The sequence below is a fragment of the Notolabrus celidotus genome, chromosome 8, assembly GCF_009762535.1.
Source record: "Notolabrus celidotus isolate fNotCel1 chromosome 8, fNotCel1.pri, whole genome shotgun sequence".
Lineage (NCBI taxonomy): Eukaryota > Metazoa > Chordata > Actinopteri > Labriformes > Labridae > Notolabrus > Notolabrus celidotus.
In genome coordinates this window covers 9,823,130-9,849,455 of record NC_048279.1, presented here as the reverse complement: position 1 = coordinate 9,849,455, position 26,326 = coordinate 9,823,130, and the positions used below count along the sequence as shown (strand labels likewise).

Below are 26,326 nucleotides of genomic sequence, written 5' to 3'. Positions count from 1 at the left end.
TTAAATAAAATTTTTGCTTTAATGTTTATGAGTTCACTCTTCATTCGAGTTATATTTACAGTGGCCACATACTGTAACTGGAAACACTCTTCCAATGAAAATACATACTTGGTTAAGTGATTACATAATAAGTCACTATGAAACCATGATTATAAATATTCAGAAACATTTACAAAAGCCAGGCTCTCTCAAATGTGCCAGAGACGGTGTAAAAAACAGGAAGATAAAAGATCACGCTGCAATCCAGGATTACACTCTGAAAAAGGAATGTGTACACAGTTGCCAGAGGTATTTGGTGCATCGCTCAGTCCCCAGACCACACCCCATTGAAACCGGCCTCTAATTTGAGGGGACCATATCCTTTATTATAGGTTCTCTGTTAAGGTAGGTCGCCCAGTACACAAGGTTGAAACTGCCAAAGAGAACTGGAAACATAACCCTTGACATTCTGTCGATTTTGCTAACACTGTTGAATGTCTTTTTGCTGTCTTTGCCATCTTTGGCCTTGTTAGAATCCAGAGTTCCACCTTTGGCAATTGTTGGCAGAGTGCTTGAGTCCTTGGTGATGTTCGGTGCGTAGTTGGCCACTGCTACAGCGTAGGCGTTATTCTTCTTGACCATCGATGCTCTCTCTTTATTCTGTCAAAAGATCAAAAAGTTTAAATGCAAACACTTAAGCAGACAGAGTCAACCCTGAAACATGTCACTTGTCACATGAGAGTTTATATGGTTTATTAAGGCCATTGTAACAAAAAAAAGAAAGAAAAAAAGTGCAGGAGAAGAGCAATATTCAGAGATTAGAGTCGCAGATTTATGAGAAACAAACTTAGAAAATATTATTCATAGAAACCACATTACTTCACTTTGGAGCATTCTGGATATGCCACAGACACACTTAGCAAACAGTCACACCAACTGAGGAGGTGTAACAGCAGAAAACATGGCTTCATCAGGAATGTTTACTTAAAGTTGAATTAATAAAGAAGTTAGATCTTTATTGCCGTAAATCCTCAAGTATAAACCGGGGCCTTTATTTGCTTTTACTACCGAAGGTACCAGATCTTAATATGAAGCAGGCTTGTGATAGAGGCAGGCCTTTAATCAAACCATCATTATCTGAGAGGTATGATTACATTACATAGGTATAATTCTTACTCTTTAGTACAAACCTGTGCAAAGCTTATTTCCCTCTCTCTCCTCTATGTTTCTGTCCTTTCAGTCCTACCCCTATTACCAATATCATTATTATAAATGCTAATATGAAACCTGTTGACTTTGATACATATACTCATCATTATTGGTACTGTATACATGAATCTGAATGAGCTATGTTGTTGTTCTCTCTCTCTTTCTGCATCTCCCTCTATACCTCTTTCCAATCTCAACACAGTCTAAGCAGATAGCTGTTGAAGTAAAACTGCACATGTAGCTTATGAACTGTGTCCGGAGACAACCTGTATTATGACACTATGTAAATAAAACAGATGTTACTTCCCTCTTTGAAAACTAACTAGTCATGTCAGTTTAGACTTAAACAACATGGTTCAACACATCTATGTTTATATTTGTTTCCCGCTGACATTTGCTTGGCCTTAGCCATTAAGGTCCACTTGTCAGCCTTTCATACAAAGCCCATTTGCTCCTTTTGTTGGAGGTTATTAGAGCCACTACTGCAGCTTTCCTTCCTTCAACAAACAGTTACAAAATACCAGTGAAATCTTCCTAAAAATTGAGCCTCTAAAAAAGTCAGGTTTTATCTTCAGCTTACCTTTTCAATCACAATACTTTTTCCATCCCAAGCCCAGCCACGCTTGGTGAAGTAATTGACGGTGGCAAACTCAATCAAAGCAGAGAAGACGAAGGCGTAGCAGACAGCAATGAACCAGTCCATTGCGGTGGCGTAGGCAACCTTTGGGAGGGAGTTCCTTGCACTTATACTCAGTGTTGTCATTGTGAGAACAGTGGTTACACCTGGACATATAGAGACATATACAAATCATTAAAAAAACAAAGATTGATTTAGGTCTTTTGATACTCAGCTGTAGTTTTTCAACGTCATCCATTGTTTCATAGTGCCCAGAATTAGTATAACTGTCTTGCATCTTTATATTAAAAGGTTAATGATATAGTCTGCTCTACATCACTGACATTTACTAATGCTGTAATTGCAGAACAGGTTTGTTTGTTGTGTTCGGTCATGAGACATTTTTTATTCTTATCTTATTTTTTTGAGCAAATTAGTCTTTAATTTAGATATTTCATTTGGATAATGGTGTTTTGTCTATTTGATGTTAATGTTTGTATGAGAGAGGAAGTAGAAGACGTTGGTCATCGAGGAAAGCAGACACTCACCAAACACAGTCCTAGCTGGCACCGATTCTCTATTCAGCCAGAAAGACACTTGCGAAAGAATGACTGTCATGATGCAGGGGAGGTAAGTCTGAATGACAAAATATCCGATCTTCCTTTTCAGATGGAAATGAGCTGTCATCACTGTGTATTCACCTGTTGAGACAAGTATCAGGGTTTATTAACAGCACCATCACATACACATTAGATTTGGGGTTTTCTTTTTTCTGTTCATATACAGTAAACACTCATTTATGTAGCAGGTAATCTTTGTTTTGTTAGCACTATAACACTGTTGAGTTTTAACAACTTATATAAAGACCCTCCATTTCAAACATTGTGAAACACTAAAAAAAAATGTTAAATGTTGCTCCATTTTCTGTTTCACAATGTTTACACAATTTATGGTTAGGTAAGTTGCTAGATAAGGGCCGTTTTCTCAAGAGGATTGAGTGAATAAACCTGGTGTGAAGTCAGTTGTTATTAAGAGTGACAATGCTGTTTTTTTAATTCACTACTCCCACCTGTAGAGAAGGCAGATTTAAGAGGCTGAAGCAGTTTCAGACACAGAGAAGACGATTTTTGTGGTAGCAGTAGATTTCAGATCTAAGGCTACATGATTTTTAGCACCAAGTACAGCCTAATAGCTGAATAAGCTGTGAAACAGTGCCAGTTGCTGCAGTAGCAGGCAAGCCTTCCAAATAGAAGAAGAGAAGATGAGAGAAGCCAAGATTAGACATGGGAAGAAAAAAATGTGTTACCCATGGCAACTGAGCTGAGAAACATAGCTCATTTGTTGCGATTCAGATATAAAGGCCTTGATACACACTGCCACTTGGCAAAAGGGAAGTCCTTTTCAGCCGTGGTAAGGGGGAGGGGTGAGCTAATCCCAAAATATTTTTTTTATTCCCTGTTTTTATAGTACTGATGTTGTGTTGTCTGCAAATCTAGCAGTTATGTGATGATTATTTGATCTCTGCCACCATACACGAACACAGTCACATCTAAAAATACACTCACACTCACTCACACCCTCATATTTAATCCCCACAAACCTCTACACCTCCTTTATCTGTTATCCAAGACCAAATGTCTTTGTTGTAGTGGGGGGAAGGATGCTCGAGTCAGGGATCTTATTTAGAGAAGCTAACTGCTTCACTGAGAGGGAGCAGAACTGTTAGCATGGAGGTGATATTTGCTGCATGTCCCCTTGTGATGCAAGAAACAAGGCCCCTGCTGACACTGTGGAAATGCCTCAATCATTCAGCAGCATGGACTGTACAGTGGATGTTTGGACATGGTGTACACAGCAGTGTCTCAAGGGTATGACAAAGGCCCTGCCAAGCTTTCAAATCCAGTGATCAGGCTTTATTGCAACAAGCTGATGCTATATATCAATGCAGCACACTCCTCTGATGGTACGATGTAAGGTCATCTTTTGAGATATAGCTTCTTGAAGTGCCTTGAAAGAATGAATCATGATGAATTATAAGTTGTACTTTCTTGAATTAAAAAAACTAAACCCAAACACACAACGTTTTGTGATATCTTATTGTTAAAATAGGTGAGATAGTGGAGACAGGAAGATCTTTGGAGATGTGTGTACACATACATTTAATAAGTCAGTGCCCCGTTTCCAATAGGCACACACGCACACACACACACACACACACACACACACACACACACACACACACACACACACACACACACACACACACACACACACACACACACACCCCTGGTGCGCGTGGTATGTGGCTTGCAAATGGAGATTTAATCACTAATACCTCGTCATGTTTTAAGAGAGCTTAAAAAAACTCACTTTCTATTTTCTATGTGAATAAAGACAAACCAGAAGGATTTAATTGGGCAGCTGTGGCTCCAGTAGAAGAGCTGGTCGTCTTTCAGTCAGAGGGTTGACAGTTTGATACCAGCCTCTGCTGTCATATGTCTAAGTGTGATTGGGAGACTAAACCCTAAATTGCTCCCAGTGACATAGTCAGCACCAGCGGTGTGTGAGTGCATATGGATGGGATTGGGTAATGCTGATGGTCCCTGGGTGTAACATCCTCTGCTATCAGTGTATGAGTAGGGTGTCAGTGGGTGAATGTGTCTGTCTTACATGAGTCTAGTTCTGCTCGAGGTTTCTGCCTGTTGAAGAAAGTTTGTCCTTGCCGCTGTAACTTGCTAAGTGTTGCAAAGTGCTCTGCTCATGGTGGATTAAGATGAGATCAGACTGAGTCCTGTCTGTAAGATGGGACTGGATGTTATCCTGTCTTGATGTTGAGTCTTGGTCTAGACCTGCTCTTTTTGTAAAGACTTTGAGATAACATTTGTTGTGCATTGGCACTATATAAATTAAGACTGATTAAAGATTGAATGATTGATTGAGTGTAAAAGCACTTCCAGTGGAAAGACTAGAAAAGTGCTGTATAAGTACAAATCAATCAAACATCATCACTGATACTCTTACCATTATGAAGGCTTAAAAAGATCAAACTTTGTGAAGCAGAGGCTGAGACATTCTTAAAATTGATCAGGCTAGCTGGGTCTTTGCTGATCATCTTAACAGTTATCCTGTTGAACATTAGTCCCCTTTTTAATCTCCTTTTATGGTGAGCTGGTGAACATACAGAAGCCATGATATCTCCTTCACAGGTATGTTAGACACAACAACTGTCTAAAAGAAGATTGCATATTAAACTTTTATTTGTAAGAGGCTGGAAACACAAGTTTAAAAGAAGAAGAGAGGAGAAAGTCCTGTAACTTTTGGGAGATTAGATAAACCCATTTTGTTAACACAAACATATCAACTCAATGAAGCTTGTATGTCAGTGTACTTGAGAGATGTGGTTTCAATCAAGAACTCAATGAAACCATCTCTGTGATTCTTGAAAACCAATGTTTGTACATGCTATAGCTTTTGAAGAATCTGCTCAGGCACAGGGAGAACATGTACACAGTTACTGCAGAAACATAACATACTATGCGGTGTTTCAATACAACGTGACTGCATTCAGCTCTGTTCATACACGGGTTTGTATGAGTTATGTAAGCACTCGCATAAAAACTAGTTTTATGAGCTAACAAAACAAGGGCGATTTGTGGAAATCAACACAGTAGATGAAGTGCTTTTTAAGTTACCACACAAACATGACAAGTACATGTGTGGCTGAATGGAAGGATTTTTGTACATGTTGTTATTTTCAGAGGTTTATGCAAGATGTCTGTTCCTGTGAAGCCTGAGAGCACGCTCACTCGAGCCAAATGACCTAGATTGCAAGTACGCCTCACCAAACACTTACACACTAGCAATGAATGATTAATCTTAACTCAGCCAATCAGATAAATAGGGGGTAACTAGTTAAACAAGAAGAACTGTAACTGGCAGGCATTTACCATGTACTGGGACATCGTACAACACTTAACCTAGATAAAGGCATTTAGAGGATGAAAGGATGTTCTTACTCAATGGCAATGATGCAAGGCTTTCCTTTCCATGCAATCACAGGGAAAATACTCTATACTGGTGGTTGATACCTGAGGGGATTATTGGTGGAGCAGATGAAGTCCTTTTTTTTTTTTTAAAAACCAAACTAATCTGACTCATCTTCATTTACATCGCCTGTATCTAACTTCAGGAAGGATTCAGGTAGCGTTCAACAGAGGAGTAGTAGGAGAGAAGCGTCAGGTAGATGGTTCCTTTTCTTGGTTTTGGAACATTATTATCTAATTTGTGAATAAAAGATTTACACGTGTGCCAGTTCAAATCTCCTGTGGGGAGTTTTTAGTGTGAATGGAACAGACTAAAATGAAAACTGATGCTTTTCTATGAGCTTCAAAAGGAGACCATCAGCACAAAGACTGACAATTACAATTATTCTTTAATGCCTGCTGGGTGTCAGATAAAGTGATAAGTAGCACTATAAGACTTTTATACATTTTTCGCAGCAAAGATTTTTTGACGATTTTTACAGGAACACTATTCACAAATTGACATGACAAAATCAGCAGAGACAAGAGGCACTGCTTTGGCCATAAGTTTCCCCAAAATCATCACAAACTGGAAGTTGCTCACAGGAGCTTTAGTTTGTACAAAACTGTAAAAGACACAAACAGTCCTTGAAGGAAAAAAAAAACCCTGATAATTTTGCAGCAATCATCTCAAATAGGGGTATTTATCATTTCCCCTTTTTGAGATTTCTCAGATATGAACACAGTCCATCGCTGCATCTCCAAATGCAGGTTAAAGCTGTACCATGAAAGGGGAAAACATACAATTATCCAGAAACCCTGGCAACTGCTCTTGGGTGAGGTGAAGTGGAAAACTGAGATCTGAGGAGTCAAAATTTGACATTCTTTTTGGAAACCATGGACTTAGCATTCCTCCGCTATATAGACAAGAGGTTCAAAAGCCAGCATCAGTGATGATATGGGGATGCACGAGTGCCCATGGGTATCTTAACGCATCTGGGAAAGCTCCATTATTCTGGACAATATGTACAGGTTTTGAAGCAAGACTTTAACCCCTTCCCAATGTTTTTGAAACATGTTGCTGGTATTCAGTCTAAATTGAGCTCATATGTTTCATAGCACATTATAACTTTCCAGTTATGAAAGTTGTCGTTGTACTGTTTCCAATCACATGTAGCGTTTAAATGATTTGCAAACCAAGACATTTTTTTTGACGTATTAGCCCTGTTGTCTTCTTCATGCTGGTTTAGAGTGTTTTATGAATAAATTGAATACTGCAAATTCATCTCAATAAAGAGGAAAGAGAAATTATCTTCACGGGCATTTGTTTTTTGTTGATTTTTTTTACCTGTGCTTGATTTGATGGTTTCTTGTCCGACCGTTTGTCCGAGGAGGTCATACTGGTTCAGGCGGGAGCTTTCCCCCTCCACAACCACAGAGTCAGAGGCATTTAGAGTCCAGGCATATGTCACTTCAGAGATTGTGTATGCGTCTAAAAGAGAGAAATGTATAAACCCATAGGGGATAAATCTGGGGCGGCAATAGCTCTTGATCATTTTCAGTGACCTAAATGAGAAGCCCATGAACAACAACGTGTTTGATGCTTGGTTTACAGAAAATAAAAATATGACAGCCATAATTTCTCAGAGCTTGAAGTCTTTCATAAGAAGTGCTGTAAAGGTTTTTCATGTATAGTGATGAATGCCATTTTAAATCAGTCATATATCCACTCAATATGTAATTTAGAAGCTTGCAGGCCAAACTAAGTAAAGCACTAGCCAAGAGATAAACACAAGGGCAGAACATACATCAATGAAAAGTATAAGCATTTATTATATAATCGTGCTTTGTCCTTTTTTCTAGAACACATTTTCTCGAAAAACACAATATAGAAAATATGAATGTAATAAGCCATGGTAAATAAATGTTAAATTGCTTTGTTAACATTGCAAAGCTATGATTGTTAGAGTGACTCACAGCTGCCAAATTTTAGTGGACAGGAATGGAAGTCCATAGGGAAATCCTCCAGATGCATTGGACACTCTGCATGCACAGTTAACCTGCATTTCATTCACAAAGAAGTAAGGAGACTTTGCAAACACATGAAAAGTATATGACACAGACTGTTTCAAAAATGAACAAATAAAAACAACCCCCCCCCCCCCCCCCCCCCCCCCAAGCTTCATGCACGATACAAGACAGTTCCTCAACTGCAAATAAAAATAAATTAACTTAACCATAATTGATAGAGATCAAAATGTTGTAGAGACTTGTACAAACACCAAAGAAAGCTGGTTTAAGAATAGCTCTTTGATAAGAAGCGTGTTTGCAGATTTAACTTTTATGAAAATGTATAACTGGTGTGTAAAAATCTAGCATTGGGTATCATTCATGTAGACTTTATCAAAATGAATACTAACATAAGGATGTCAAGTTGCATAAAATAGGATGCACAAAGAATACATTTGCACAAATGGGAGTCATATGTTTCTGTACCACTATGACAGACTTTAGCAAGGTAATTGTTAAGTCAGGGAACTTTAGTCAAAGAGAATAATTCATCTGCATGCAATAAATTATATTTGGTGGAATGGCTCTGTTTTTAGAGCTCCCCACCCTTCCATGTGTGCACATGGAAGGCCAAAGCCTTAGGCGGGGAGAGCACACCTTCCCTCTCTTCCATGTTCATACATGAAAAGTCAGGTAGAGTAGCAGTAAAGACCCCTGGAGTACAGAACAGGGCGGGCATCAGTGACGATACATATGACATTAAAACAAGGCATAAAAGGAGGAGCTGGGGTGGAGGCGGGTTGCAAAGCAGTTTGCAGAGGAAGCAGGAAGAGTAGTCGGGCTAAGGCAGTTTAAATAGAATGCCTGCTTTGATATTTGACAACTGGATGCATAGAAAGTAATCAGCTAAGCTTGAAGATCATTTTCATTTTCATTGAACCTCAGCTGGTAGCCTGTTAATGTAGCTTAGTGGAAAACTGGTGTTTTGGCAAACAAGTGTATACGTATCTCGAAAGGAACAAGACATGGGAACTGTGTGGTAACGCAAACAGAATACCAGCAAGCAAGAGTAAAGGGCGGCCAATACCTTCTTACACTAACTTTACAATTTCATCAAGCACATGTGCATTTCTGATATCTTTTTTTTTTGTCATCTAAAAAGTGAGCTGTGTCCATTACAACAGTGCCACCATTATACTGGTATAAAATACAGATAGGGGTATTTTTATTGTGTTAGGGTTGTGGTATTTTAGTGTATAAGGATTTAAGGAGAACCACTTTTTAACAACTCTTCTCTCTTAGTCATATTCTCCAATTTGAAGAAAACTGTGACATACTATTTAGTAAATACTTTTTCTGGAGTGCTGGTTTTTGATTGAAAAGATTCTTCAATTGATCAGCAGAGGTGGCTGACATGAGCCTTTGTAGAATTGGTAGAGGGCAGTCGGTCTGTCCTTACCCCACAAACATCATCGCTACTGTAGGCTGACCCCAGCTAGCATACTGCTGGTAGCTAGAAGGATGACGAAAACAGATTGTGCATGTTGTGGACAGATTGTGGGGGACAGTCTCATTATTGTTGTGTAGCTTTTGTACTTACTTTTTTTCAGCACAGCAAAATATGTGTTTTACAGCTTATGAGAAAATCAGAGTTATTCCCTAAATCATTCCTGCCAACTCCTCAGCTTGTGAATAGTTTTGCTATAGCTCACATCTGTTAAAAGCTGCCTTGTGTTTATAATGGTATTGCAGCCTTATTGAACCTTTAACAGGGAAGCTAATAAGTTTGTTACCTACTATGTTAGAGTATTCCTTCATATCCAATATTCCACATTTATCGTAAACATCAGTGAATTTTCAGCATGCTTCTGAGATTTGAATTACCTCATGGTGTACAGCAGTGTCCCATCGTCTTTGATCCTGAGCAGCTTATTAGGCATGGTCATGTTATGAGCCACAGACTTTTTCCCATTGTGGAAGAAGGTGTCTGGAGTCCAGATTTTACTTGCCATGAGGTTGTTGAGAGGCAAGATATTCATCGGACCATGAAACTTCAACCTCTCATCCTTCCATGTTTGCCGGAAAAACACATCTATGGTGTACTCCTTCATGTAGAGGGGAGAGATGTATAAATTCATTATGTATGTCCGTGTGTCCGTGTGTGAGAGAGAGAGAGAGAGAGAGAGAGAGAGAGAGAGAGAGAGAGAGAGAGAGAGAGAGAGAGAGAGAGAGAGAGAGAGAGAGAGAGAGAGTGAGAGACAGAGAGAGACAGAGACAGAGACAGAGACAGAGACAGAGAGAGTTTGGTCTATAAAAAGTGTAAATTTTTCAAAACACAATTTAGATTAAACTTTTCTTTGCTATTATTTTTCACAGCATCCTTAACCTGCGAGTTGATTCAGATTACACATCTGGTATTTCTTGAATATTTTAAGAAGCAACTCCTCCCTTGAGAAGACCAATCAATCTATTCTAATAAGCAATATTGTCCACATTGATTAATGGTTGGTTTAATCCAAAAATACATATATATTTTTTTATCATTGTAGTAATTTATTGCAAAAAATTTTTTAATTCTGAAATAAAATAACCTCCTCCTTAAATTATAAATAGTGTATCTGAAGTAATAATCTTGACATTGGAGCATATTATCAGTTTTATCCGTGTTAATCAGCTGTCTGTCCGTCTCTCTGTTTGGTTGCAAAATGTTGTACTTAAAGACACCAGGAATGATATTATGATCCAATCAGTGGTTCATGTTTAACATACCTTTTGTAGTACACATTTTAGGTCTTTATGTGATTGATGTTGTGATTTTGTGATTTTGTATTGAACTACATCATAATTGTTGAATCAAAAAATCAATACTTTAAAAATGGGTCTTCAATAGTAACAGTGAAACTGATGACTTGATGTACAAGTCCAAACATGTTTCAGGATGATAACCAAGAAAGCCACAAATAAACAATGGAGTAACTTGAACAACACAAAGACTCTGAATACAACCACAATTCCAAAAAAGTTTGGACACTTTACCGGGTAGTAAGGACAATATTGAATTTAAAATATTCCAAAGACATATCAAATATTGAAACTGAATTTTAATGGTTTTATAAAAAATAAAATATATATGCTAATCAAAACGTTTAAATAAAGCTGGAACAGGGCATGTTTACCAGAGCCAGTCACTCTGTTATCGCTCGGGAAATGAGCAGACAAGTTTATGGAGTTTCAAAACGTATTTGTTGTTTGGCACTTTGACTCTTCTGCAACATAGCAAAGCTGTTTTAATACATCCAGAATGTGGTTTGGCATTGTTAAAAAAGCCATGCCATGGACACTTACGCATCCACATACAACACTGATGCTAGCTTTTGAACTGTGCTCTGATAACATGCAGGTTGGTCCCTTTTCTCGGACATGCACAACACTGCATCCTTGATTTCCAAAAAACGCGTCAAATTTTGATTTGTCGGGCCACAGGACAGTTTTTCACTTCACCTCTGTCCATCTTCAATGAGCTCGGGCTCACAATGCTTTCCCCCTTGCACAGTACATTCTTAACCTTCCTTTGTGGTTACACAATGAACTGAGATCACAAACAATGGCTTTTTGAGCCCATGCAGTGATATCCACTAAAGTTATTTGTGTGTCTAGAGTATCTTGGGTTTCTAAATCTCTTGGTTAGCGAACCATTGCTTCTTTATTTACAGGATGATATTAAAGTGCTTCTGCTGCTGAGAAGCTTCACTGCTTCACCCTACCTTACCTAATCGCCTCCTACAGGCGCTAACAAATGCAACACAGTACCTCAAGACAGCATTGGCATCTAACACTGAATTCTGTTGATTGTTATCACTTTCAGGTGTTTTACTTTAAACACCACAGCCATGTCGGTTTTAAATGCAGTGCCCCATGAGGGCCCAAAGATCATAGCTATGTAATATTGGTTTTTGGCCTTTTCCCTGTACAACAATTTCTCCAGATACTCTGACTCTTTTAATATTCTGTACTGTTGATGATGAAATCTTCAAATTATTTTCTATTTGCTCACACAGTCTGTTACAGAGTGCTGAAACTGTTCCCATTTCCATTTCTGAGACACCAAGCCTCTGGAATGCCCTTTTCATACCCAGTCATGTTACTCAACTTAATGAGAATATATTTATCATAAAACAATACATTTTTCAAGTTTCAACATTTGATATTTTGTTTTTGCACTATTTCAAAACATCATAAATTGATTTTTGCAACATTAAAAAAACACCCCAACTCTTTCAGAGGAGTCTGGCTGAAGGCCTCCACTGTGAAACCAGGAAGTGAGGTAGTTTGTTACATCTCCAAATCTACCTTCTTCAATGACGGTAGGTGACAATTTTTCATCATCCAAAGCAGTGAATGAAGTCTGAATGCACCAGAACAGGCATTTGTTCACTTTCCACGGCTTTTATTATTTCTAGATTTTAATCAAACAAATAATTGAATTAAAATCAAAAAAAAAAGTTTGGCATTTATTTTGCTTTGAAATGGTTACACATCACTGTCTCTGTTGCACTTGCTGTATATCTATGTTTTCTGTGTTTAACCCTGCTTATTCGGGCCACAGCACATCCTTTGCCCTCTGGACAAGAGCACTGAGAGCTCTGCTGTGTCGTGGTGTCACCAGTGTTCAGACAAAAGAAGCAGAAGTTGAATGACATTACTGAGGTCAGTTTTATAAGGAAAGTAATTTTTCATGAATTGTATTTGTCTTTATTCTTGTTGACTTCTACACCAGTGCTTAATTTGTACCACCATTCAGTCTTTATAATCCTGTTTACACCGGCAATGTTTAGGGTACATGCTCTCCTATGGTAGCTTTTATATTATGGTTTTTTTAAGCTCATTAAACATTAAAATATGCTAAAAAAAACAGCATAGATGGCCATTACTATGAGTTCATAGCAGTGACACCATTCTTAAATCATAATGTACAGTGAGATTCCCTCAGATAGGATGGTCCTCACCTTGTGCCGTCTTTAATTTAGAATAGACTAGATGATGCTTCAATAATAAAGTAACTCTCTGTGATCAACAGGCCTAAGTTTTGTTGAAGTTACTGAGAAAAGCAAAGTAAAAAAAAAATGAGATGGCTTTGATGTCATGTTTAGGGATAAACAGAAAGAGGAGGACCCAAAGTGCAGACTAAAATAAAAGGTTTAAGTAACAAAAAAGAAACAAGAGATTACATAAAAAATTACTTAAACAAATCCACAGGAACACAAGAACAAGACAAGGTAACATTCAGGTAGGACATGACAATGAACTGACAGAGAAGGGAGGAAACGCAGAGACTAAATACTAACAGGGGCAATCAGACCCAGGTGAGACAACAAGACCCAGGTGGAACTAATGAGGGTGCAATTAAACTGGAGGGAAACACACAAGGGCAGGAAGTAATCTACACCAGATGGGGCAAGAACTACAATATAAAACAGGAAATAGACCAAACTAAGAAAACACAAGAGAAAATACATGCATAAAGAATAAAGAACACAAGACATGAAACACTGGGGGAGATACCACAATTAACACTCAAAGAACAATAAACAAATCTTAGCAAAAGCAACTCATGACATTTGATGTTGATTTGGCCTTGGTGTGATCTTTGCTTGTATTCAATGCTAACAAAGCCTTTTTAAGGAATAGGAGCAACCACAGCCTCTGTAAACCGCTGTCTCAGTTGGAGAAGACCTGGAGACAACAGTGGAAGCTGTAGGATTGTTTCCCAGGTCTATGTTGCTCACCCAAGGGGGAGACCCTCTCTATGGGTAATTCAGACAAAAGGCAGTGTCACTTTGCCACATTCTCTACTCACATAAACCTTTCCCTCTCTTTTCCAGAGACCGGTGAAGAGCACATGATTTTACAGGAGAGGCAGCAGGATGGGCCGCATCCTGCTGCCTCTCCTGTAAAACCATTATGTATTTTTGCCTGCTGCTCTGAAGATGGGGGAAGAGGAGCTTGCAGAGGCTACACTGCAGTTTGGAAAGCTTTGGGTTTAGATACAAGGGAGAGCTTTGACATTAGAGGTTTGTGATTCATGATGTGACCGTGATTTGACCAAGTAGTGGTCATGAAAAGATTTGATTTGATTTCCGTAGAGACATCACATGGTCAGAGATTTCAAAAAGCAGAGGGTGATTTGCAGACTGTGAATACTGGATAGATTACAAATAATGACAAGGTGTCTAAAATGTCTTTAGAAAATGTCTTTAGAAAATGTCTTGGAGCGTAGGCTGATTTAAAATACAAGTGAAGTACTATAGTTGTACCAATATGCTTCATTAAATGTAACAGAACCTTTTTTTGTTTTTTCCGAGTTTTTGTTTTTCCTTTTTTTGTTTTTAATGAAGCATTTAGTGATTCACGTTGAGGACACAGAGCTGAGTTTGTTTGTTAGAATGAGCCACCATTAGTACATTCAGCGGTCCAACAGCACAAGGTAAGAAAGGAGAACAGACAGTTAGAGTGAGGTGTTAAATAATGGTTAAGAGTTAGAATATAACATAAACATGCACAAGGTAACTAAATAATAAAAGCAGTGGAAAGTCTAACGATGTGTTTAAGTTTATGCTGATGAGGCAGTAGTGTAAAAGTGTAGTATAGTGTATAGTGGAGTGTTCTTAAGCAAGACAACAGATTACATTGGAGGTCTTCAGCCAGACTGTTTTGAACTTTTTTAGAGTTGGGGTTGTACATAACATGAACATATCTGGTGAAGAGACACTGTAGGGTCATGTCGAAAAACTGTCCCATGCACTTCAGAGTCGTTGACGCAGGCATAAAAGAAGGTTAAGTTGATATGACCAATAATTAAAACAAAAAAATATTTAAAACAATATTACTTAGGACACGAGTGAAAGACCGTCCTAAAGTTCTTTTATTTCTGTTTTACAAAAACAAAGATGTGGATGAATAATCACACTCAACAAATAAATCTGCTCTCACCATGTCAGTATCTGAAACTGGTCCAAAGCTGGTGACATAGATGTTTGTCTTCACCTCAGTAATCCTGTCTAAATAAGAGATAAGAGAAACAATCAAAACACTGAAGAGTTCAAAACAATCTCAAAGAACTGTTAAAAAAAAGAGAGTACAAAGTTGTAAAAGTGGGACATACATTTGCTTTTTTGATTTTCCATAAACAGTTTTTGTAAAGGAATACTGAAGGATGTGTGAGAGGCAGTCTGTGAACCACAGTGGAGGACAAAAGCAAGAAGCGATAACAGATGTGTTGACAGTCATGTACAGCAAATTAATTAACAATGCACATTAAGACGCAGAAAACAAAATGCTGAAAGTCCCTGTAGCTTTTATATTAGTGTTACAGGCCTGTAGATGGTATCAGGAGCTGGCAGGGACAGTTACTGAATTCACTGAGTATCTGACATAAAAATACAACAACTCTGATTTTGCGAAACTGGATCCTTTTCCAGAGATGAATGGTTTTGAGTGGACACGTAGCCCTCATTAAGTTACTGTGGCTTTTAAGTGAAGCTTTGTATGAGTGGCCGGCTCTGTTGGTTGGTAATTGGTTCAGTTTTGCAGCTAAGATTAGCAGACCTGTCCCAGTCTAGAGGCTGATTGTTGGGGAAAGTTTGTTTTTATTCCCATAGCACTGGAGCTTCGCACAGGAAAACAAGTGAGAAGGATTGAGTAAAGATGATATCCCCCTCCCTTCAATACTCTTGGGGGCTGTAGTCCTTCTGACCCCCCCCATCCCCCTGACCACTGAGGGCAAATGCATAACTCAAAATTAAATTAAAACTAAGCTTCAGAGGGAAACAAGCTAATACGATGTGATATTAAGGGTTTAAAATGTATTATAGATTCTCATAGTGGTGTGACAGATAAGAAGAGAAAGCCTCCCATACTTCCTATTCAAGTGATGCACTTCTGCATCAGTGGCAGTGCATCAGGCTCATTTGCTTTCTCTACACCCTGTCTCCTTCAGTTATTACTGAAGCTCCGGCTCTCATGCTCGGTCAATTTAAAACCTTTCACGTTTTACTCTCTGTACTACAAAGAAAACCACATTCAACACAAAATATAAAGAGACCATTACTGCTTGGTAAATTGCTCTCATGCATTACATGATTTCTTATGAACACTGTACAGTAGATCATGAGGTAGAGACAGGCGGGGGGTTGATGCAATCCATTTAGGAAGGCATGTGGAGGGTTGGATTTGTTTTTGTAAACTGGGCTCTTTAGGCTGATTTATATGTATTGATTTTGTTTTCACTGTGGTGAACTCAACGACGTAGATTTATTTTCTTTGTCCAGAATATGAGGAACAACTTTTTAAAAAGCAGCTTTGATAAAAATGTCGTTGTAGCTGCTTTAAAGAGACTGTTCAGAGCATTCATAATGTATGTTGGCGGCCTCTTTAGACAAGCTGGTGTGTCTCTTTGCTGATCCTGTCCTCAAACATGCTGTTCATGAGAATAACAAGCTGCATGTTACATATTTTAGAATAGCTTAAGAACATTTTAAATACTACATAGTCAATGCACTTTACTTTGCAACTTTGAGTGAATCACGACCATCTGATCTATTAGCAGTGCATGAGGAATTCATTATTTTGGGGTGCTGTTGGCCTAGCAATTTAAGCCTGTGGCCCATATACAGAGGCTATTCCCCATTGCAGTGGTCGCAGGTTGGACTCCTGGCCTCGACCATTTATTTCATGTCTTCCCCCACTCTCTACTCCCCACATTTTCTGTCTCTCTTCAGCTGTCCTGTCCGTTAAAGGCAAAAAATCCCCCCAAAAATATAACTTAAAATTACTTTATTTGTAAGACTTGCAATCAATTTACTGAGGCTAACTCAAGTCCAGATAAACATGACTTTGTTCTTGTTTGGTGTATTTTAAATCTACCCTAAAATTGAGCTTTTTATTTATTGGACTTCTCTTTCACATACAGTATCTCCTTGGAATCTAATTTGCCTTTCACCAGCCTTTCACACAGTAATAAATTAGGTTTACTAAAAACGTATTGGCTAATTGTGTCATGTGATTTTTTACATTACTTTCTACCACCAATGCCACCCCTTCATACAGTCAAACCTTAATTTCTTTCTTTCATCATCTTTCACTTAAAGAATAATGAAACACAGGAAAATAACAGATTTACAAGCAATGCTAACGAAAGTTGTAAACAGGGGCTCACACTCTGACTGTGAGCCTTTCAAGAGACAGGGTTTAGATCATAGAAACCTGCATGTGGCTGCTGACCTGAAGCACCTGATTATGTGTGCAGCAAAAAAAGTGAGACTGTGGGAGAGTTAACACACACAGCTTGAGATGTTGCAAGTGAAATTCAGACACCTGTGAAAGAAGAAGACCTAACTGTTTCATCAGTTTCAGTGACATTTCACACTCTGTGATACAACTCTGTGGCAAGCTGTTCTACTCCATCCTGATATAAACATAAGCGCTTAAAGGTCCTTTCATCTTTGAAAAACCTGTTGGAGGTCAACGATGACACAGGGCTACATAGTTTTGGCAGCTGTGGATGTTGGACGTGTCTGGTGGGAGGGATATAAGGAAAAGACAGGTGTGGGACAGAATACTGAGATCCACCTCAGGTCTTTAGACCAAACCAGGGAGCTGGGAGAAATCCTCTGTTCAACCAAAGTGCAGGATGATGGTTCTTAGTGTGTTTATTTCCATAAGCAGGATATTTCACATGACCCATTGTCATACAGTGTCATCACGCCATCATTCAACAGGGTTAGATGATGTAGTTTTTTAAGATTCTCTCTTACTTGTGCTTTAAACAGATGTAAGGATGTATCTTTTGCCTACTTACTGAGATAGTCACGGATGCTTAACAGCAAAGACACATGAGAATCTTACATTTGAAGAGTTTGATTTGAACTTAGTTGTAAAAAGTAACCTCAACTAATAACAAAGTTTTCTTCTGGGGGTCATCTTTGTCTTATAGTGAGATCTTGATGTAAGCATTTCCAGTTGTGCTTCTTTAATGCTGAAACACAGTGAATAACTCCAAATTAAAGTTAGACAAAAATATTAGGCATGAAAAGCGTAATAACTGAAGGTGACTATGAACACAATTGAGCTGATTCACTGTCACACTTATGAAGATCTGGAGTGTGGCTTGATGTCAGAGCAAATAATAGAAACCATTTACTGCATTATGAAAGAGCTTGGTATTGCTTTCACACCCAAGAAAGACCCCAAGCAAACCAGTTAGGATTACAGTTGAGTCCACTTTTTTATATCATAAGACCATTATACTATACTGCAATATAATAGCAATCAGTGACTGTGGTCATATTGTCTATTTATATAAAGATAAGGGGAGAAAAATGCAGCTTAACCAGACAATGTTTCCATTTATTTTGTTTTTTTAAATCTCCCTTGAAACCTACTGGTAGCCAGAATAAAACATTTGAATCTTGTGCTCTGTAGTGGAAAATTTAAGTGTTTTTCAGACTACTTACTCCTAAATGCCTCAGACAGATCAAAAGGTCAAAACACTAATTCACAGTTTTATTTTCTATCAACAGATTAAACAAGTACACTGCTCCACGAACGATATCTGGCCATTAATATAAGTGTTAATTTTTATGCAAATAAAACATACGCTTAAGCTAACAGGTCAAGCATACAGTACATTCTTTTCTTATATTATAAAGCAAGAACTGTACGTCCAGTTGTATAGGCTGAGCACTGCCAAGCTAAGAGAGGTCTGTTCCCCATATGGCAGCTATGGGCTGATGGCCTCAGGAATTTGAATTTCAAATGGCAAAAATTCCCGAGGGAAGAGCTCAGCTTTGGGGTAAGGGGCCAGCTGGAAATGAGATGCCAAATGTGGAGGATTGTAGGAGAGGTTAGAATGGAAACGGAAGCTCTTTTGTGCACTGTGGCCAAGGTAAAATTAGATTTATATAGAAATGTTTTGCAGAGAGTCAGAATAAAAAACAACAACAATCATATTATGGTGCTCATGTATCTTATATGTATTAAATCTTTAGATGCATGACCCACTTTGGAGCTTAATTAAACCAAAGGCTGTCAGCATTAACACAGTATTTGTAATGCATTTAAAATGAACATGTTAATTTCTTGTAATCACATGCCTTCGTGTCCTTTAGGCACACAGTAGTGAAGCTCCTGCTGCCTAGTGATGACACCACAGTGCTGTTGAACGGCACATTTCACTTAAAGAACTCAGCTCAGCTGACAAGTCAAAGATAATATGAACTTTGTATCAAACAGAATTAAAATATCACCAAAGTACTGTGAGTTTGAGCTACTAACTACGAGCTAATCATGCAGGTGCAGCCAATCAGACTGATGTCAGCGGGTAACCACATAAAAAAAGCCAGTGGAGCATGACTTTGTGTCATGAGCAACGCAGTATTTAGTTGATTAACCAATCTGAAAGTCAGGATCATTAAGTACATCATATTGCTTTCATTTGATTCCCAAATCAAGACACCGCTACTGATTGCTTTTACATTATTGATACGGACTTAAAAACTGTCCTGAAATGAAAAATAATGGAAGTTTGAACATGCAATACATTGACAAATTAGATGAATTGTCAATAAATATCAAATTCTGCAATTATTCTTGATATCAAAAAATAATTTATTTTACAGCCTGTTGACACATGTCTGTGCTCACAAGGTGGTGTCACCAGGCCTTTCCTAAATGATAAGAGCGTTTAGCCATCCTAAATGACCGTTCATAAAATCTTAAACAGTTACTAGCTGGTGTTTAATATTCTGTAAATGATGTTATGATATACAGAATAATGCGGTTTAATATCAGTGCTGACATAAATATCATTCATGTTCTGAAATCTATTGATAACCCAATTTATTTTTATTATTCAGAAAGCATGTTACTGGCTAAGATAACCCTGTATATTAGATTGTAGTGTGTGTGGAATAATGGAATTATACATGACTTCGTCTTTAACTTTTTTTACACTTGAATTGAACTTTGATTTTGAACCCTTGTGTTTTTTCTATTTTAATAACTACAGGTAGCTGAACAGAGATCCAGAAGTCCCTCGTGGTAATGTTTTAGTGAGCCAAATAGTCTTCTTTCCACATTTATTTCATAAAATGTTCATTCAAGTTCAGGAGTTTTCATTCCCATTTGTTATATTGTTAAGTTGTTGTATTTTATCAAATGCAAAAACCAACAAACAAAAAAACCTGATATCCACATTATATATCTGCCATCGGCCGATTTGTAATTACTAGTATCAGCATTTGTCTGATATTGGTCAACCATGGCTCCCAATATTAACCTTGTGAACAAGAGTGGAAGAGGAGATAGTGACTATGATGTTTCCCCCTAAAACTGATCTGCATCTTAACAAGGATGGGTCAGTCTTTTCAAAAACAATTTAAAATTCAAGTCTGTTGAGTCTGAATTAAGCCATGAAACAGGCTTTTGTGCCATTTGTGACATTCTCCCAGCTCAATTTACCTCATGAACCCAGACTTGCTTTGTGAGGATCCATTTTCAGGTTTGGAGCTGCTGCTAATACCAGAGGAACAATTCCCTTCCATTGTTTTTACATCTTGTTTGTAAAATGTCCTTGAATAAAATCAAACATTACCCATACAGAGCAATTTAAAACATGTTAACAGTCACTACTGGTGGAAGTGGATGTCCCATGTGATAACTTTTGTAACCTAGCTGCAATAAACGCCATTGCTAGTGGACACAGGCCTTTATAGAGGGTCACTGTGCAGTTAAAAACAGTCCTAAAGTAAAGGCCTGTTCACATCAAAGTGAAGCATTAAAAAGGTCCTAAAAATGAGTGTGTAAAGTTTATATTTCAGGACTCAATCTGCAGCTTTCCAGACAAGAAGTGTGCTAACTGTAGTTTTTAACTGATATGTAATACAACTTGAAGTACCTTTCATAAGTATGCTTTAAGAAAAATTAAATCTCTTCAAAAGGCAAAGAGCTATACATAAAGTGATGAGAAGTAACTTCCTTACCTCCTAGGCCCGGCCTCAGACGGTTGTCATATCCATCCAGCAGGCTGTCCAGTATCCGTGTGAACAGGGTGATGTTTGTTTTGAAGGCATCAGATGTGGTATCAGCATTCACTGACCTAGTGTGCAGACACACAATGAAACGGGTCCATTCAATTAACAGGATTGTGGATTCATGTTTATTTATTTAGACCATAACTCAAACGGTTGTTATGAGACTTTTTACCTGCCCACAGTGAGGAGCACATATTCTTGACACCAGGGTTTTACCTCTTATCTGACTGCCCAGGCGTATATATTCCCAGGTGGGTTAATCTACTTTGATAACATATGAATGTATAAAAAGGTTGACTAATAAATTATGTTTGTCTACTGTGCAAAATTAAGAACTAAGTCGCACAAGATGTGTTGTTACTTTCAGAAAAATGAAGTACTGATGTAAAATTGTAATAGCACACTATGAAAAAACTGCTGCTTTAAATGCATTGCTTCAGTGCATGAAGTACATCATCATGAATAAGTTACACGACTGAAAGTGATGAAAGTGCTGTAAAATGTTCACTTCAGTGTTTTATTGTGGGTGTTTCTGGATACACGCTTTAACATGATCTGTACTTTAGAGCAGTATGTGTTTAAGGCTCGGCTCATTTTAAATTATTTGCTAGTTATCAGCAATAATTCATACTGTAAGACCCACATAGCTCTTAAAATGTGACTTTTGATCTGTTCAGAAAAACATTCATTTTCCAGCTTATCTACATTAGAACAAATAAATAATCTAATTTAAAAAGTTTGAGAATTTTCTCAGCCCATAAAAGAAACACTTAATATGAACACATTTGGAGATGCATTGATTTCACCGCAAGGGGAAGAAAAGAGTAGATTAAGCTTTTAGACAACTGCAGCTCAGAAAACAGAACCATTAATATCCTATACAACAACAGTGCAGTATAAAAACAACAGTGTCTCTTTCATTTCTTAAAAAGAACTGACTCAGTTTTTTAAGCACAACGACTGCAGTGAATCTGTTGATACTAATCATGCATTGTGAGCTTTACAGAAATGTTGTACTGTGTTTACAATGAGGTAGAAGCCAACTGATGAACTTGCACAGCTCTGTGACTGTTTCTGAAACTGAGGGACAGGTGTGTTATGACACACTGACTAGCCCTTTTCTAGGGGGGGGGGGGGGGGGGGTATTATATTTATTTCATACTTAATTTTTTCTCTAAAGTGATTTATTCAGTCTATTTTTATTAAGTTATGACTCCAATCACTTAAATAAGCTAGATGCAGGCAATAACCAACTTTTCATTCTGGTTTTGAGAGGGCCTTCCCCCATGTGTGATCTCTGGGTAGTCAGTCCCACATATCGCCTCACTATGAGGCCTCTGCATGCCCACACAAACATTATATCCATATACCCACAAAGTCTGTGAGCCAAATGATCTCGAAGCCAAAAACAGGACAGAATATGCAAATGTAACCAGAGCTAGAGATTCATGGTGCATAAATTCAAATATGGTGCTGTGTGGAGCTCTGCTGCTGACAGCTCTGGTATAACAGCTACTGCTAATTAGCATATCTTATTCTAAGCAGGTGATAGAAATATTTATAAATATGAATCATTATATATATTTGCATATTTTTCAGCATTTTGATGTTTGAAGCTGAAGCTTCTGATTAATAGTATAGGATTAGTGTCTTAACTAAAATAAGGTTTCCTATCACAACAACCAACATTACTATCTAACCAAAAACATCAACAAACAAACAACAGACGTGTTTGTCATCGAGGGGTAATCAGGTCTCAAGATTGTCTGTTACTCTTAAATGTTAACCATCCATTGTGGGAACAGTTGAATAACATGGCACTCTAACAAACTTCATAAGACATTTCTACACATGATCATAAAAATAATCCAGTGGGTCCTTTGCCTTAGTACAAAACAAAGGCAAAGCAAATGTTAGACTTGTCATTTAAGGCAACTATGTTTGAGTGAGGCAGGAGAAGAGCCTACTTCCACATATTTTTATGTCAATTTCTGTAACACCAATGATTTTTGACTTGTCTTGCCTCTTTTGTTAAAGTATTGTGTTGTTTCCTTATTTCCCTTGAGACATATTTGTAATTGCTAGTTAACTTAATAAAACCTGATCCTGATGTGTGTTCTCTTTAAAGCTCCTGTGTGAAACATTCAGTTTGTGGTAGGCCTACCTCTTATTTTTGCTGATTTTGTCTTGCACATGTGTACATATTTTAACAGTTAAATGTATGACTCAAATAAAAATGGAAATGGAAAATAATTATATAGGCTGTTTCTGCAGTGTGTAATTAACCCCTTTCAATTGTCACCTACCCCCCACCAGTGGTTTCAGACATTAAAAATCACCACATGAAATAATACATTTCTAATGTTCTTGTTAGCTTTTGAAGCTCATGTAGCGGCATGAGTATTATTCTCAATAGACAGCAAAAAAAACACCTCACAGGAGCTTTAAGAAACTCCATAGATTCATGTTAGACAAGCAGCTTGTAGCTCTTAGGCTGTCTTAAGCTAGAAAGGTGTTTGAAATAATCGTCTGCTGTGTAATTTGAATTTGTTTATAATCATTTCTAGTCTCATAAAAGGAACAATAGTAGCCTTTGATTTTTTTTTTTTTTTTTTTGTCTTCATTAGAATTTGTACTTTGACTGTAATTTAACAAAGCAGCAAATAAGGCAACTTTCTAGATAATACTCACACATGCCCTGCGTTTTATTTATAGTCAGAAATGAGACAGAGCGCGGTAAAGAGCATCTCCTCTAATGTGTCCAGTCTTGTGTGATAAACCCTTGATAAATATGGACCTTTGTTCTGCCCAGAGAAACCACCGCCAGCGATGCTCGGCCTACATCTCGTTCATTCTTAAGGCGTCTCCCATTGAGAAAGACTCACCTGGTCTTCCAGAGAGCAGTGTGCGCCAGCAGGCAGATGAGAAGTGGAGAAGCGCTCTCTCTGCTCCACATGACTGCATCAACGCCTACACACAGTAGGACAGCCGCTGTAATGAATGGAGGCTCCGTTTAACCAGCTTGAAATGCCAGAGGACCTTTACAGCCATTAAATCTAAACCTAGTTCCAGTTGACACGACATAAAAAAGAAGAAGGGGGGAGAAGGAGCAGCAGCAGTGACAGCAGCTGGCAGCAATTGATATTCACGTTCAACGCTCTCACATATTCAACAGTAATTCTATCAATACTGTGAGAGCCAGTCGATCCGCTTGGTTTCTTTGAAGCTCATGTCCAAATGAAACGACGAAGAAAAACACTGAAATCTAATATATCATTCAAATTAGAGAAAAAACAGCTCATCTCCCACGTCATCTAGCATCTCCCGATATGATGAATTTGATTAAATAGGAATTCCCTTAGTATCTAAGGCAGAAAAATGTAAATACACTTACCGTACGTGCAGAAAGTACTTGCAGCAGCTGCTATTGCCGGAGATGAAAAAAGTTAAAGACAAATCACCGCTCTTTCCTGTGTTTAGGAGACTGAAATAATACAAGTCTGTCGTGAGAACAAAGCTGATAAATCATATTCATAGCCAGCAGCAGCCATGTACCCAAAATGCACAGTGTCCCCCTCCCCAAAAAAATATGAATAAATAGATCAATAAACATACCACAATGAGATAGAAAGAAAAGAAAAAAGAAAAAAGAAATCAAAGAAAAAGAAAAAAGAAAAACAAGCAGTTGTTGAAGCTGATTTTGCGTTCAAACGACCCTGGTCACAACCCCCTGCTTATAAAATGCTTGATGTGAATCGTGATAAGCATGAAGCCCGTCTCAGTCTCCCTCATCTCCACACAAAGAACTACAAAGGCTGAAGAAGTGACACTCTGGGTCCTAAAGATAGTGTGATATGCTCTGAGCCTCCTACAGGCCAGGTGTTGGTAAAGATGTGACTGAATGTTATTTCCATCATAGCAATGTTACAGTTATGAAAAATTAAAGCTTAGTAATGACGTTCATAAAGAGGAAAGGCTTGCATAGTTTGTCATACGTTTGCAAGCTTCTATTAGGTTAACATTTCATACATGTGCCAGGACTTATCAGAGGATATTATCACTTATTTTCTATATATTTGCGAAAAAGAAAACAACATTGAATTTGGGTTTACTATTCAAGCAAACACAAGGAGCTCTAAGGACACAATCTCTACTGAAAGACTGTGGAATGAATTAGTCAAGCAGGACCTTTAAAGAAGGGATGTAGTCTTAATAAGTCAAACTCTGGGATGCAAAACTGACTTTGACGATTTGTTGTTGTTGTTGTTTTTAAATGTATATTCCTGGCTAAATAGGTTTTGTATATTTGGGTAACGGCTGTTCTTTAGCAATAGCTGCAGAGGGAGAAATAGAAGTAAAGATAGAGAGCACACTTTGATGGTGTTGGGACCAGGTAGTGGTAGACATAGCCAACCTCTCTAAATGTTTACTGTATGTGCAGGGCCTTCAGTGTGTTGGCTTTATCACCTCATTATTGCCTCTTCTTGGGAAGAGGATAAAGTCAATCAAGATGAACTCTATAATTCAACCCAAACAGGTTTCAAGAAAAGATCTGCTCAGTTTAAAAACCAATTTTGTAGATGGGGAGGTTACTGTAATAATAATAATAATAAGAAGAAGAAGAAGAAGAAGAAGAAGAAGAAGAAGAAGAAGAAGAAGAAGAAGAAGAAGAAGAAGAATCTTTATCTATAGAGCACTTTTCAAAATCTATGTCACAATGTGATTTGCAATGCATCAAAGGAAATAAAGACAATTTTAAAAGACCATACAATTAGTTCAAATTCCATTACTATTAAAAGAACATAAAATCCTTAAAAATAAAAATACGGGACCCTGTGCAAGACAATTTGATTACATAAAATCAGCAAATGCTCTCCGATTTTGAGAAATTACTTAAAGGAGAGCACAGAATCCGCTAACTTAGTTTCCTCATGTAGTTCATTCCACAGCTGTGGGGCCCAGACTGAAAACGTCTTGTCCCCGTTGTTTTCAGCCAAGTTTTTTGGAACCAAAAGCAGCTCTGTGCCCCAGGATCACTGAGTGCGCACTGGAGTGTATGGTGTTAAAATGTCAGAGATATAACTGGGGCAGAGACCATTGAGTGCGTTAAAAGTTACCAATAAAGTCTTAAAATCAATTCTAAAATGTACAGGCAGCCAATAAAGAGAAGCTAAAACAGGTGTGACGTGGTCATTTTTCTTGGTACTAGATAAAAGCCTGGCAGCAGAGTTCTGTACCATCTGCAGTGTGTTGAGGGATTTTCGGTTCAGACAGGTAAAAAGGCTGTTGCAGTAATCTAGCTGTGTTGATATAAAAATCGAGAAACATACCTTTATTTAACATATACCTGTTCCTCCTAGATCTATCAACACTTATTTAAATGTGTTAAATCATTGGTGGCA

The 26,326-nt window shown here is 37.9% G+C and overlaps 1 protein-coding gene across 1 annotated transcript; it reads right to left on the bottom strand.

Moving 5' to 3' along the window:
- Positions 1-24,774, bottom strand: LOC117817450 (gamma-aminobutyric acid receptor subunit alpha-2-like). Its single transcript, XM_034690174.1, has 11 exons — positions 24,540-24,774; positions 24,319-24,408; positions 23,810-23,915; positions 20,874-20,989; positions 14,827-14,894; positions 9,721-9,941; positions 7,804-7,886; positions 7,175-7,318; positions 2,353-2,505; positions 1,769-1,971; positions 1-639 (listed from the first exon to the last, which is right to left on the bottom strand). The coding sequence occupies exons 3-11, from the start codon at positions 23,878-23,880 to the stop codon at positions 340-342; spliced, it is 1,359 nt and encodes a 452-aa protein (XP_034546065.1). The 5' UTR covers positions 23,881-23,915; positions 24,319-24,408; positions 24,540-24,774; the 3' UTR covers positions 1-339.
- Between the last annotated feature and the right edge of the window lie 1,552 nt (positions 24,775-26,326).